Source organism: Plectropomus leopardus, chromosome 11, assembly GCF_026936395.1.
Source record: "Plectropomus leopardus strain MGB_pleo_1.0 chromosome 11, ASM2693639v1, whole genome shotgun sequence".
Classification (NCBI taxonomy): Eukaryota; Metazoa; Chordata; class Actinopteri; order Perciformes; family Serranidae; genus Plectropomus; species Plectropomus leopardus.
Window position 1 is genome coordinate 6,654,491 of NC_142186.1, and position 13,206 is coordinate 6,667,696.

Consider the following 13,206-nt stretch of genomic DNA (forward strand, 5'->3'; position numbering starts at 1 on the left):
AAAACATTGGAGGAGGGGGCATTTGACAGATTCTAATCAGAGGAGGTTTGTGCCATATTTGAGGAAACTCCTTCAAGGCCTAATTGAGTTATGGCATTTCTAGGACTGTGTGAACTAGTCCTTTGAAAAACACCTGTAAAAAAACAATGTTTCTATTCAACTAAATTTGTTTTTTATTGCCTCCTTTAGGCAATTTATTTCAGGATTTATTATAGCCATATTTATTTATTATTATTATTAATAATAATAATAATAATAAGAAGAAGAATATCATCATCATCAACAACAATCACAACAATAATAATAGCGATAACAATAACAACCATTATATTGGTAGTTGTGGTTTTCCAATACTCTCACTCTTGTACATAATAAAGAGTATCTGTAAAATATATAAATATAGCAAATAGGAAATACAGATTGACATAAATAAAAGAAGGAACCCTTTGAAAAATGTCCTTAAAAGTCACAACAATCTTTCTATTCAACTATATTTCTAGATTTATTGACACATGTATTTAAGGATTTATTTGATAGCCATATTCATTTATTCAATAATAATAATAATAATTATTATTATTATTATTACAATTCTTCTTATTGTTGTTGTTGATGATGATGAGTAGTCTTGGTTTTCCAATACTCAGCCTTTTTCCTAACAAAGACAAATCTGTGAATAAAACAAAGCGAGAAGGAAATGCAGCTGTTATTGTCATGTTCTTGCTCTGTCAATAAAGTTGCATGGGGAAAATGTGTCACCATAGTGACATGTAAACTCGTCAACTAACCTCAGCTGATTAATTTTGATGTTGTTTTCAGCGATAAAGTACTATTATTAGTAACGAGGGGAAGTGAAGTAAGTGACTGTTTTGTTCATATTGTCTTGGAAGGTTAGCTAGCATCATGCTAACTTTAGCTCAAATCATGCTAAAGTTAGCTAGCAACAAGTTTCTGTGAACTAATGAAGAGCTGTTAGCTGAAGTTAGACCGAACAGTCGCGTATCGATGAAAATACGTTTTGTCATAGCACCATGCTAGCAAGCATATATATTATCAAATGTATTGATTAAACCTGGAGGAATAAAGTATATCTAACTAACCCTGCATTAAGCAGTGGTGGAAGTACCCGGATATTTTACTCGGGTAAGAGTAAACATACTCTTAAAAATCATCCACAACTCTACTTAAGTGAAAGTGCAAAAGTATTAACATCAAAATATACATAAAGTACCGAAATTAAAAAACGGTCTACTCATTATGCAGAATTGCCTGTTTTACTATCGTATAGAACATATAATTGGACTATAATTTGTGATATACATTAATGTTTAAATCGCTTAAATTAAGCAACTGGTAATGGTGGTGCTGATGTTAATTACTTTATATACTGCTATGTAGTCTAATCTATAGAATCATGTATTATTTGATTAATAAAGTGTATTAATAATCTTATTCTGCCCAGTAACTAGTTGCTAAAGGTATCAAATAAATGGAATGAAATAAAAAGAACAATATTTGCCTCCAAAATGCCGTGGAATAAAAGTATAAAGTTGAAATACTCAAGTAAAAGTACCTCAGTTTTTTACTTAAGTGCAGTACTTGAGTAAATGTACTTTGTTGCATTCCACCACTGGCATTAATCACACATGCCCGTGTGAAACTCGCTGGTATTTTAATACAATCTCTGACTCTCCACAGCATGTCTTTATCCCGGATTCAGAGCCTGAGACTGGCAGCTGTGCTGGAGGACTGTTCAGACCAGTTAGACTTACTGGAGCACACCCTGACAGTGAAGATCGGCAGGCAGCGGGGCACTGCAGCAGCACAGGTAACTTCACCTGTTAATGTTCACAGTTTACAGAGAAACATCTGTCAAACAGTTGTCAGCTTTCTTTGATCGGATGATGATGTGAATGTTTTTATGACACGTTATTCTCCACTTCATGATCTCATGAGACAAATGCATTGACTCAAATAATATATTAATTTACTGTAACTGTGTGTGTGTGTGTTTGTGTTTAGGAGAAATCCAGGCTGACCAATCTGAGGAAAGACTGGTGAGTAGACAAAGTACACAACTGTATTTCTTGAAGCAAAGTGTAGATACTTTTGGTCAAATAAGTACAAGTGAAAGTTGCTGAGACTGATTATTACTTGAATTTAAGAGCTGGAGTACTTGCTTTTAAAAACACTAAAGTATTCAAAGTACTGTTTAAAATCTCAACGCCTTATTGTATATTATCGCAATACACAGAACCTAATGACTCTAAAACAACCCACTGACCGTACTGACTTGGTTGCACTTGAGTAAATGGATGTTGTTAGTGTTCATCACTGATGAGTAGTAGGCTACAGACAGACCCAAACACATTATGCAGTAGAATTTTTCTGCTTGAGTTTGTCTCTGTGTCTCTCTGCAGTCAGTACGTCTCGCAGCAGGTTTCCAAGCTGCATTTGGAGCTGCAGGAGAAGCAGAGTCTCAGCTCTCTGCTGCAGGTGGTGAAGATTGAGGAGCAGAAGAAAGTCGCTGAGAACATGAGGAGGTTCCTTCAGTGCATCATTTGGAAACAATACCAATAATACCAATCTTGATTATTATCAAAATGTGCAACTACACTGAAGAAAAATTAAACGCGACACTTTTATTTTTGCTTCCATTTTCTACAGGTTTAAGATCCCAACCTAAGACTTTCTCAGAGCAGTCAGTAGATATGTGTCTCTCAAATTTTGGTCGTAAACTTGTTAGAATTCGTATAAGTGAGCACCTGTCCTTTTCCAAGCTAACCCATCCTCATGGCATGCTTGGCAACTCAAGATGCAAATTAAACATCATAACTACACAAGTGTGGCTGGGGATGGTCACAATAAAAGGCCACTTTAAAATGTTCAGTTTAGTCACACAACACAATGACACAAATGCCTCAAGTTTTCAGGGAGCCTGCCCACAAACTGAATCTTTAGTTAATCACCATAAGACGCCCTAAATATCATTTCTGCAAATTCGGCAGTACATCCAGCCAACCTTACAACTGCACAAGTTGGTTACCATGATGGATTGCTGTCAGGTCAAGAGCCTGATGGGGATGATGAGCCTGCAGATGAGCTTCCCTAAGATGCTTTCTGATGCTTTTAGCAGAAATTCTTTGGTTGTGCAAACCAACCAATTGTTGCATCAGCTGTTTAGAAGGCTGCTCTCAGACGAGCTTGCAGGTGAAGACTCTGGATGTAGAGGTCCTGAGCTGTTGGCATTACACGTCTGCAGTTGTTAGGCTGGTTGGATGTACTGCCAAATTCATGGAAACAGCATTGGCACGTTAATGGCACACTCCCTTAAAACTTGTGATATCTGCAACAATCTCGTGTGATCAAACTGCACAGTTTAGAGTGTGCTTTTATTGTGACAATCCCAAGGCACACCTGTGTAGAAACAATGCTGTTTAACTCTTTAGAACCTGGACTGACTTCAGTTTTTTTGTGTTGCGTTCAGATGCCTTCAACAAGCATTTAAGTTGGTTTGATTTCTTTTGAAAACATGGGGAAAAAGCAAAGAGCAACTTGGTAAGAAAAGTCCAGAAAGAGCAATAAAAGATTAGTAAAAGGTGGCAAGAAAATGGCTTGAAAATAAGCTCTGGGGAGATTATTAGATAGTATCCAAAAAAAAGGGAAAAATGTCCAAAAAACAATATTTATAATTATTGTTATTATATATTTAAAATTTAGTCAATTAATTTTTTTTTCACACTTTCTTAAGGTCATTTTTCTTCTCTTTTTTTATGTGTGCTTATTTTCAGGTAATGTTCTCATTTCTTTCTAATTTTTGGGCCATTTCTTGTTAAATTGCTCATTGCCTTCTCTCCACGTTTGTGAAAGAAAACAAGCCAGTTTACTCAGGTTTCAAGGGCTTAATTTGCATCTTGATATGCCACACCTGCCAGGACCTGGATTATCTTGGAAAAGGAGAAGTGCTCACTAAACTCAGATTTAACACATTTGTGACCAAAATTTGAGAGACATGATGGAATTTTTGAGATAAGGAGTGTTTGGAAAGACAGATTGGAAGAAGGGGAAAAGGAGAAAGAAAGGAAAAAGACTGTGTTGTGTCAATAATGCAATAACTGTTTTTCCACTCAGAGAGGCAAAGAGAGAGCTGGAGCAAAGAAAACAAACTCTACGCAGACAGGAAGAGGAGCTCCGACAGAAAACTGAGACACTGATGGTGAGAAAATGAGAGCAGATCCAAAAAACAGCATTGCCTGCATGAATGGTTGTCAGGGCTCAGTGTAAATCTACGTTAGTCTGCAAGTCAGTGAGTGATCCAAAGTGTCCACAGCCTCCAATACTTTCACCCTCCTCAGGAGATGAAACGACTGGCCAGACAGCTGAACCATCAGCTGAGGGAGCAGTCAGAGACGCCCGCTTCTCGTGTAGAGCAAAACATCGAACTGCAGCTCCAGCAGGCGCAAAGGGAGACCAGCCGGGTTGAGATGCTGCTGGAGGAGGAGCAGCTGGTGAGTCCAAAATTTTATCCACTCCAATTCTGCCACCAGAAAGTGTGTTTTAAAGTCGATCCTCCGTCAGAGTGCAGGAATGATGCCCACCCTGCTTTGTCTTCTTAAAATTGGAGGACACATACCTCTCTCAGCATGGTCTAAATGAGCAGATGAGATGTGCTTTTACATTTATCTCACACTTACACACTTAAATATTGTCTAAATGATGTCCTCTGTTTTCTCTTTCTTTCTCAGCTGCTGGAGAGACAGCTGAAGGAGGAGAAGAGAGTCCACGAGGAGTCCCACAAATTCCTGCAAAAGCGACTTCAGGTTGGTGCAGCAATAACAACAGACCAATGTTATAATTATGATGTCATTTTTGTTATTATGTTAGCTTGTCTGCTGTTTAGCATGTAAGTTTAAACACCTAATTTCCAATGCTGTGCACCTGTGGTTTAGTCAGAACTTAGTTGCCGTGTCTCTTAGGACAGTGGTCCCCAACTGGTCCAGGGACAGGGTCCAGATTTCTCCTAAGTCATTAGTTCAAGGTCCACACATTATTCATTACCACATATTCAATATCATTTCATGAAATTTAAACAACATGTTGACTCAGAACACAAATAAATAAAACATAATTCAAGAATAAACAGAAACAGCACCTCAAATTAAAAGCTCTCTGTACTTAAAAAAAGTGTGTTTTGGCTCATTGTAAGGGAACAAAAACATGATTGATTATTTTCAGGTAATTATACACTAAAGAAAACATACAATTATATTAAATTCAGTTTCTGCCCATATATCCCCCCACATCCTACACACCTTATCACCTGAAAATAATCATTGTTGTGTTACCTTAGAATATGCTCTTTATTTCAAAGGAATGGGTCCTCTTAGACAGAGTCCATGAAATTGTTTAGCCCGAAATGGATAAACCAAACACTGTCTCCAGATAGGGCCATTGGCATTTTGCATCAGCACCTGTAGCTCTCCTACACACTTGGCACACTGAAGTTTGACTTCTGCAACCTCACCACTAGATGTCACAAGCTGCTATGACCACACACTAGACTAGTGATTCAACTTGCAGCCCAACCATGTTCTAATTCATTTTAAATATAAAGTGATTCACACTGTGAACTGTTTTTTTATTTTAAAAACTGTATTTTTTAGTATATATAAAGTGCCAGAGAGCAGAAAACAGTTCACAGAAAGAGCTTGTTTGTCTAAAAAAGAAGTGCCTGTGATATATCCCCCTCTGTCAGAAGCCCGAGCTAAGCCCCTGATGTCCTAAAATCTGAGAAATTTCCATATATTCTAGAAAATCCCAGAAATGTCCTGAAATCCAAGAAACATCCTGAAACCCAAGAAACATCCTGAAACCCTTTAAATGCACTAAAATCTTTGAAATGTCCTAAAATCATGGACGTGTCCTAAAATCTTAGAAATGTCTTGAAATCCAAGAATCATCCTAAACTCCCAGAACTGTCCTAAAATCAGAGAAATATCCTAAAATCAGAGAAACATCCTAAAATTTAGAGAAATATCCTAAAATCCTAGGAATATGCTAAAATCTCACAAATGTGCTAAAATCCTAGAAATGTCCTAAAATCATAAAAAAAACATCCTAAAATCCAAATAATGTCGCAAAATCATAGATTTGTTATAAATCATAAATGTCCTAATATCAGAGAAATCACCTAAAATCCTAGAAATGTGCTACATCCTAAAAATGCATAAAATCCTAAAAATGTCCTAAAATCATAGAAAGATCCTAAAATCCGAGGAATGTCCTAAAATCCCAGAAACATGTATGGGGCTGCTGTGACTGGCCCCTGGCCTCATGTCATTTTTGAAAAGTGTCCCCCAAGCAAAGCCAGTTGAGTATCCTTGCACCAAATCAAACTGTTGGTCATGTCTTACATTAGCACCGTACTTTTTGTTGTGGCTCCTGTCATTGAAAGTTTTGCTGTTGTTGGTTCAGGAGTTGCAGCAGCAGCTGAAGCACTGGCAGCAGCTCACGAAGCAGATGCTACAGGAGAAGGAGCAGAAGCTCAACAGTGTGAGCTGCAAACAAACCCTGAATTTGGACAGACTGATGGAGATGAGGAGGAAGGTGAGTAGCACCTCATGCTGAACATGACAGTGAAGAGCTGCCAGTGTTCGCCGCTAGATGAACAATAACGAGACGCTAAACGTGCTCAGTTCAGGGAGATGGAGCAGGTGGTGATGGAGGACAGGGAGGAGCAGGAGAAACTGCGTCAACAGCAGGCCGAGGCCAGAGCTGCTACCAAGGTAACATCCGAGTCAGATCCATGCCTTACCAGGCCCTATCAGATCAGTCGCTCTGGTTATTTAGTGATGTCTAAATTTTGACTCCGGCATGTGACCTTTAACCCTACAGCTGCAGGCTTGCTGGAGGGGCTGCATGGTCCGCCGGGGCCTTGGTACTTTTAAAAAAGCAGAGGAAGTCAAGAAAGGCAAAAAGAAGAAGAAGAAGGAGGGGAAAAAGAAGAAATGAGTTGTCTCAAACACTCTTTTGAGATATTGAAATATTTATTCAATAACAATAAAACAGTTTCTGTATTTTCTTTGTACTTAATTTAAAGTAGTAAAAACATGTTTTTGTCATTTCACACATACAGCATGTAACAAAATCCAACAACAAAACCAAAAACTCATCAAATATTTCAGAGGAACAATAACTGTGAAAGTAACAATGAGCATATCAGCATCATGTATCAAACATATGAGCAGACAAAATAACAGCTTCATTCAAAGTCCTCTTATTCAGTATTCTATGTACAGCATGAATACAAGAAATCTAACTGACCTCTAACAATAAATACTACAAAGTAGTCTACTGTTTATGACCATAGGCCATACAGTTGAACATAAGTCAACACCTTTATCATGACATGATAAGGATTTCTGTCAGACTCAGAGTATGTTAATACTCTTCACTTATGCAGTCACACGGTATACAATTCACAGGCAGATTCCCGGGAGAGGATATCAGACTACTGCACATCAACCACAGAGAGATTACATCCCCACACAGAGATTAATCATAAAAAAGGTCATGTATGAAATTATTGCGGTAAAATTTCCATCCGCTCCCAGTTCTACGTCCTCACCTCTGACAGAGGAGCTAAAGACCCGACATTGCAAAACAGGAAGCATATTCAGTGAGGATATGCATCATATTCTAGGATACACAGTTTGTTTATGCGTGTTGAAACTCTTTCAACACTTAAAGAACTGTCATGAGCAATTTAGTTATGTTTTGAAGTCAGTGCTCTCAAAAATGACAGGGCCGAGAGTGATGTCAGTCAAAATGTATAAATAGCTGAAACAATCCTTCGTTAATGCATTAGTTGATCGAGCAGTAATTGGTAATAATTTAAATGATTTTTTAAAGCAAAAAACTCAAATATTCTCTGCTTCCATCTTCTTAAATAGAAACATTTGTGGTGTTCTGTATTATGTATATTTTTAACATATATGATATTAGACCTAATATCATTGAATATATGAATATTTTCTGGTGTTTTGAAGAACAAACTAAGAATTATTTGTCTAGAAAGTAAACAACAGATTATCACCAAATAATATAATTGTTCGATGTGGCCCGAAAAGATGGGAAAGGAGACGAAAGTCATCTGAGGTTTGAACATTTTTGATCATAATTCATTGCGATCCTGCCGGAGATGACTGCGTCGTTAGAGTGTGTAGTGTGTGTGTGTGTGTGTGTACGCTGTGTGAGGCCAAAGCTTCACACCTCTGGCTCTTCTGTCTGGTCGAAAAGGGTCTGATCAGCGTGCATGTAGTTGTTGTCGCCGATGATGACACAGTTGAGATGGGATTGACTGATGCTGATGCTCGGAGGCTCGGCTGATGGAGGAAGAGGAGGAGGAAGAGCAGAGGCCTGTCCTGCCCCCTGCTGTGTGCGGCTGCAGCTGCACCTCGTCTGATCTGTAACACATGAACAAGAAAATTACTCTTTTACTTCTCACGAGTATAGTTTTAATGCTGTGATATGTGAATACAACTACTTCAAAAATATATAATATATCTTAGTATTAATTGCATCTCAAAGTGTTCTAAATCCTAAAAAATAGCTATAAAATAGGTTTAGCGGTTACCCACCGTGCTTCCGGAGCTCAGATTCCTGCATCAGGGGCTGACTTTCAGTCACGGCAGATGGGTAGGTGTCATTGCCGATGACGCAGTCGATCAGAGTTGAGTTGCTAATGTTCACAATCAAAATGGTTGACGGCGGATTCAGGAGCGCCACTGTTAATGAGTGGGCGAGGGAGAGAAAGGGAAAAAATGAAGACAGTATGAGAAGAGGAAGTTGGTGTTCCACAGTGATGTAAAAGCAGAAATGCGTCACTATCACAAAGGTCCTTCTAGTTCCTGAAAACAGGGAAAAAAGTTGTTTTGCTGACTTATAATAAAAGCTGCAGCAAATAAACTACTGGGAGTTATTCTAAAAAAATTAGCTGCTAACAAATCCATGAACACTGATTTGTGTGGTGGAAGGTAGTCATCAAAATTCATGCCAGAAATGTCAACAGAAAACGAGTTTGTGTTAAACTGCTGGAATAAATATGGTAAAAGCACCTGAATGATATATATGTGCTAAAATGAGAATAAGAAATAAGACATTTCCCTAGAAAAAGAAGCCCAACAAAGGATTTAACAAAGAGATTTGAGGAATAAATAAAGACCCAGAATATTATATGGTAAAAACTGAAAACAAACATAAAAAGTAGAACTCACCTTGTGTAGATGTATCATCTGTAGGCTGATGATTTTGAGCTGTAAAGACAATAAGCAAGGTTAAGTTGTATTTGTATGTCTGACTGTCTTTTCACAGAGGAAAGGAGAATTCAAAGTAAGATCTATTCTTACTTCAGCCTATTCTCTTAGACAAAACTGAGCTCAATTTAAAATCAATGAGATTTTGACTGTTTTCTCATACTACATCTTAAATTCAGTGTCTGAGAAATAGACTTCCGCTTTTTTCAGCCCGTTCCTCATTCAAGATTCTCAAATGCTCTTTTTTTTCTCTCTCACTGCATTTCTTAATTTGTTTGAAATAATCTGCTCTTGAGACAAATTAGCCTGCACAATTTCAGGATTAAATCAAATTCACATCTCAACTCTGTGTATTTAATCTATTTTCAGACTTGTATCACCTCTATAAAGTTTGTCAGCACTTAAAAACTTGCTGATATACTCTTCAGATAAGAAGCTGATTTTTTTCTCTTGGACAAAGACAAGACTATTGTGAGCAGCAGCATTTATCTCTGGGTTGCCATGAGAGTGCGGCACAGGGAAAGTGAGAGGTCATGCATGTTTTTGAGAATATAATCATTGCATCTAAAGATACAGTCAATGTGATACAGCAGCATATGAAATAAGGACAATAATTTTGGTTGTCATTATAAGATTATAGTGATGGTGATAGTGAGATAATGAATTTTACCTCGCGAGCATTTGATCTTCTCACACAGCGGAGTGTCTGAGGGCCAGCAGAACAGCTGACAGGCTCTCCTGCAGCTCTTCTGGACCACCATCTGCATCATCTGCACTATTTTCTGCACACTGAAGGCTTTCAGAGTCATCACCTGAAGGAGAGGAGCAGCAGACAGAAATCCCCTTAAACTTCAAAATCTCACACAATGAAATCACGTCATTCCAGGAAACCTGGCTGGTTTTTGAGTAGGCTTTTTGCACAAACAAGCAATAACATGTCACTCCGCCATACCACCTGTGCTCAGACCTATTTTTCTAGGTCACGTGCACTTTTTCTTGCCTTCTCGATCCCACTGTCTGGGCAAGTAGCTGAGACTAGGGACTTTTTTTCTGTCACTGCAGCTAACAAGACACGGAAATGGTTGTTTGATGGAGTTTTATGAAAAGTGTTTAATATAACTAAGCTAAAAAACAACAACAAAAACCCCAAAACAACGAATAGGTTTGTTTTAGTTTGTTTTTTAAATCTCGGAATGAACCATAGTGTAAGTGTACGTGTCGGCTCATAAATAAAAGCAGGATGACAGATGGGTGTATGCGGATAGGAAGACACACATGTGTGAGCTGACAGAAGTGTCCATAACATGACGTCATATGAACTGCTTAATTTTGCTATATTCTGTCAAACAGTTAACAGCGCTGTACACACATTTGACGCAAATTTCAATAACGTGTTACACTTCAACTAACTGCAAACTAATATACCGTGTGTGAAAGCAGCCACAGGGAACAAGCATGGCTGTATTACAGGGAACAACACTGAAGTCAACATCGAGGGTTTGGTTCGTGCATGGTCTCGTGTCGTCACTGCTGTCTTTATCGCGCGCTCACCATCTCGCTCGCGCATCATCAAGTAACCAAATCTCATATTATCCCACAGTGTCACCGTACTGCGACACTCACACAATAAATACACACACACTCTTAAGTCTTTGGCTACTTTGTTGTATTTGGAAAACTCTAAGCTCGACCGAGAAAAAGAAAGTCTCCGACCGAAGTTACGGAAGTTAAGCTATCGTAAATACCGGCGACTAACATTTTGATAATTAACAGTTCAAAATATAACTCTTTCCCACCGCAAATACCATTGTACTACACTTATGTATCCCAGTAATAAAGGGAGGAAAACACTTTGGTTTCAGTGTTGGAAAAAACCCTCACCTGATTTGACGGTGTGCTCTCTTTTGTGAAGCTGCTGTTATCCAAAGGCCACAGGTGTAAAGGGTCAGCTTCGTCCATCATTCGTGTTGTAGTTTATTAAGTTCAGAGTGACAAACAGCTTACTGATATAAGCGGCAGAAATTTTCGGAAAAGCCCCTATCGGAACGGCGCATGCGCACATTGACTTGGGCTTTCCGTGGTCTTGTTTCTCTTTTGCAGTAGTTGCAAGTACTTACAGCAGTACTTACAGCGCGCGTGGGCCAAAAACTGTACGTTTCCCCAAATCCCATGATATTTGCACGACATCTGCGTAATTTTGAAAACAAATATGGAACGTTATAGGTGTAAAGTCTGCACGAGGCTGGCGGTTTTGCATGCAAATGTTGCAGCCAACACTTAATATCTCTGTCGCTGCTGTTTCTCTTTGATGGTACCTTCACTGCGCCTTGTATACTCTTTTTTCTACGTTAAAGAGCGTTAAAATACAACACATAACCTTACAATTGATAAACCAAATGGATATAAGCTCAATTAGCTCACGCTGTTTATCCTGAGACGTGCAAGGACTTGCTTTTCATGGAAGCATCAGTATGTAGAGGAGGAGATGATGCAACAGGAATTTGCAAGCTGAGTTTGTAGCAGCACAGACAAGCTGCAGATGTAATGTGCAGTCAAGTTGTCCATAAAGTCTACTTTAAAATAAGGAAATCTTTGAAATGCCAATGCTATTATGGAAATGATGACAACATCAAGAAACTTTTGGTATATGATGAGAAAACAGGACTTAGTCACATTCTTCCAGTAATTGGTTCCAGTCAGACCTGTGTTTTCTCTTTTGAATGAAATCCTTGCAATGCAAATCATTCTTTCAACGCAGATCATGGCAACCTTAATCGCGCTTTATGGCACCACCTTATCTACGTCAATGGACATGAGATATTGTCTGAAAGGGTTAAAACATCAGAAAAAGTTGTAGTACAAAAAAAAACTTTATTGTGTGCATATTTAGCCTTGTAGCATTCATCAGGATGATCTTAAAAAGACACTCAAAGCAAATTTGAACAAGTATGAGGCAATATTTAGTAAGACTGACATATCTGCATCCACATAAGCTTAATATCAACCAATGAGGCATTCACACGCATGAGTGAGCCAATCATATTCCTGAGCTGGTAGACAGGCAAGGGGTTTTCCCACAATAGATGTATGTGAAACCAACAGGAGTGCATCATCAAGGAGGTATCCTAACTGGCATGAAATTTGTCCTTTTCCAGAATGTTCCTTTTCAGGGAGAAATATTAAAAAAACAGAAACAATTTACAGGATGCCTTGTGTTGGCAGTGTTAAAAATAAAAGATGAGATAAAAAAAAAGAAAGAACGAGAAATAAAAAACAATACAAAGGCATATGAATAAGAGATTAGAATATCTTTAAAAACTTATTTCAAAATCATCACACCATTCAAGACTCCTGGTAATAAACTTTTGACATATAAAAAAAGCTTAGCAATTTTCTTAGAAACCTAGAATTACAAACTCTTTGGCAAACTTTATTATGGTGATAGAATAATAAATGAATTAAATGTAATATTTCATTTCATTTAAATATAAAGAAAAATGGGGCGCGCAGTAGCTCACCTGGTGGAGCGGGCACCCAACGTACAAAAGGCTGTGTCCTTGCTGCCCCTCCTCTCTCCCCCCTGCAATATTTATATTTAATATTTGCTCTATCTAAAAAAGGGAAAATCCTGATAAAAATATTCTTAAAAAATAAAAACATACAAAAATATAATGAGTTACAATGCTCTTCTCCAATGCCAGGAATTATTCCTAATTCTCACCGAGCCTCCACAGGCCTGCAAAGTTTAAAAACTACAAAAACTCAGATGGAGTAGGATTCATTAATGTATCAAAACTATTATAAACTACTATATTATACTGTATTATTATGCTAAAGTTCAGGTCAGCTGTCTCTCCATGTTTTATATTAGATCATTATTTATTTAGCTCAA

At 38.0% G+C, this 13,206-nt stretch overlaps 2 protein-coding genes across 3 annotated transcripts; one reads left to right on the forward strand and one right to left on the reverse strand.

The window, feature by feature from the left end:
* The first annotated feature begins 716 nt into the window (after positions 1-716).
* drc9 (dynein regulatory complex subunit 9) lies at positions 717-7,034 on the forward strand. Of its 2 annotated transcripts, none has more exons than XM_042490948.2 (10): positions 717-856; positions 1,699-1,828; positions 2,023-2,057; positions 2,421-2,543; positions 4,132-4,216; positions 4,356-4,508; positions 4,746-4,820; positions 6,475-6,606; positions 6,696-6,785; positions 6,895-7,034. In XM_042490948.2, exons 2-10 carry the CDS (start codon positions 1,700-1,702, stop codon positions 7,009-7,011), a joined length of 939 nt encoding a protein of 312 aa, XP_042346882.1. In that variant the 5' UTR covers positions 717-856; position 1,699; the 3' UTR covers positions 7,012-7,034. The 2 variants fall into 2 exon arrangements, with proteins under 2 accessions (XP_042346882.1, XP_087940019.1); XM_088083893.1 differs by lacking the exon at positions 717-856 and adding an exon at positions 945-1,143.
* On the reverse strand, positions 7,028-11,405 carry LOC121946049 (uncharacterized). The gene is made up of 5 exons (XM_042490457.2): positions 11,196-11,405; positions 9,985-10,126; positions 9,276-9,314; positions 8,640-8,786; positions 7,028-8,465 (listed from the first exon to the last, which is right to left on the reverse strand). Exons 1-5 carry the CDS (start codon positions 11,274-11,276, stop codon positions 8,266-8,268), a joined length of 609 nt encoding a protein of 202 aa, XP_042346391.2. The 5' UTR covers positions 11,277-11,405; the 3' UTR covers positions 7,028-8,265.
* Between the last annotated feature and the right edge of the window lie 1,801 nt (positions 11,406-13,206).

What these genes read in the sequence shown, in the direction of transcription:
- drc9 (XM_042490948.2), top strand. Translation starts at nt 1,700, where the DNA reads ATGTCTTTATCCCGGATTCAGAGCCTGAGACTGGCAGCTGTGCTGGAG. An exon ending in AGAAAACTGAGACACTGATG is followed by an intron (nt 4,217 to 4,355) that starts GTGAGAAAATGA and finishes CACCCTCCTCAG; the next exon opens with GAGATGAAACGACTGGCCAG. An exon ending in TGATGGAGATGAGGAGGAAG is followed by an intron (nt 6,607 to 6,695) that starts GTGAGTAGCACC and finishes AAACGTGCTCAG; the next exon opens with TTCAGGGAGATGGAGCAGGT.
- LOC121946049 (XM_042490457.2), bottom strand. Translation starts at nt 11,276, where the DNA reads ATGATGGACGAAGCTGACCCTTTACACCTGTGGCCTTTGGATAACAGC. An exon ending in AGAGCACACCGTCAAATCAG is followed by an intron (nt 10,127 to 11,195) that starts GTGAGGGTTTTT and finishes CCTCTCCTTCAG; the next exon opens with GTGATGACTCTGAAAGCCTT. An exon ending in ATCTGAGCTCCGGAAGCACG is followed by an intron (nt 8,466 to 8,639) that starts GTGGGTAACCGC and finishes CATGTGTTACAG; the next exon opens with ATCAGACGAGGTGCAGCTGC.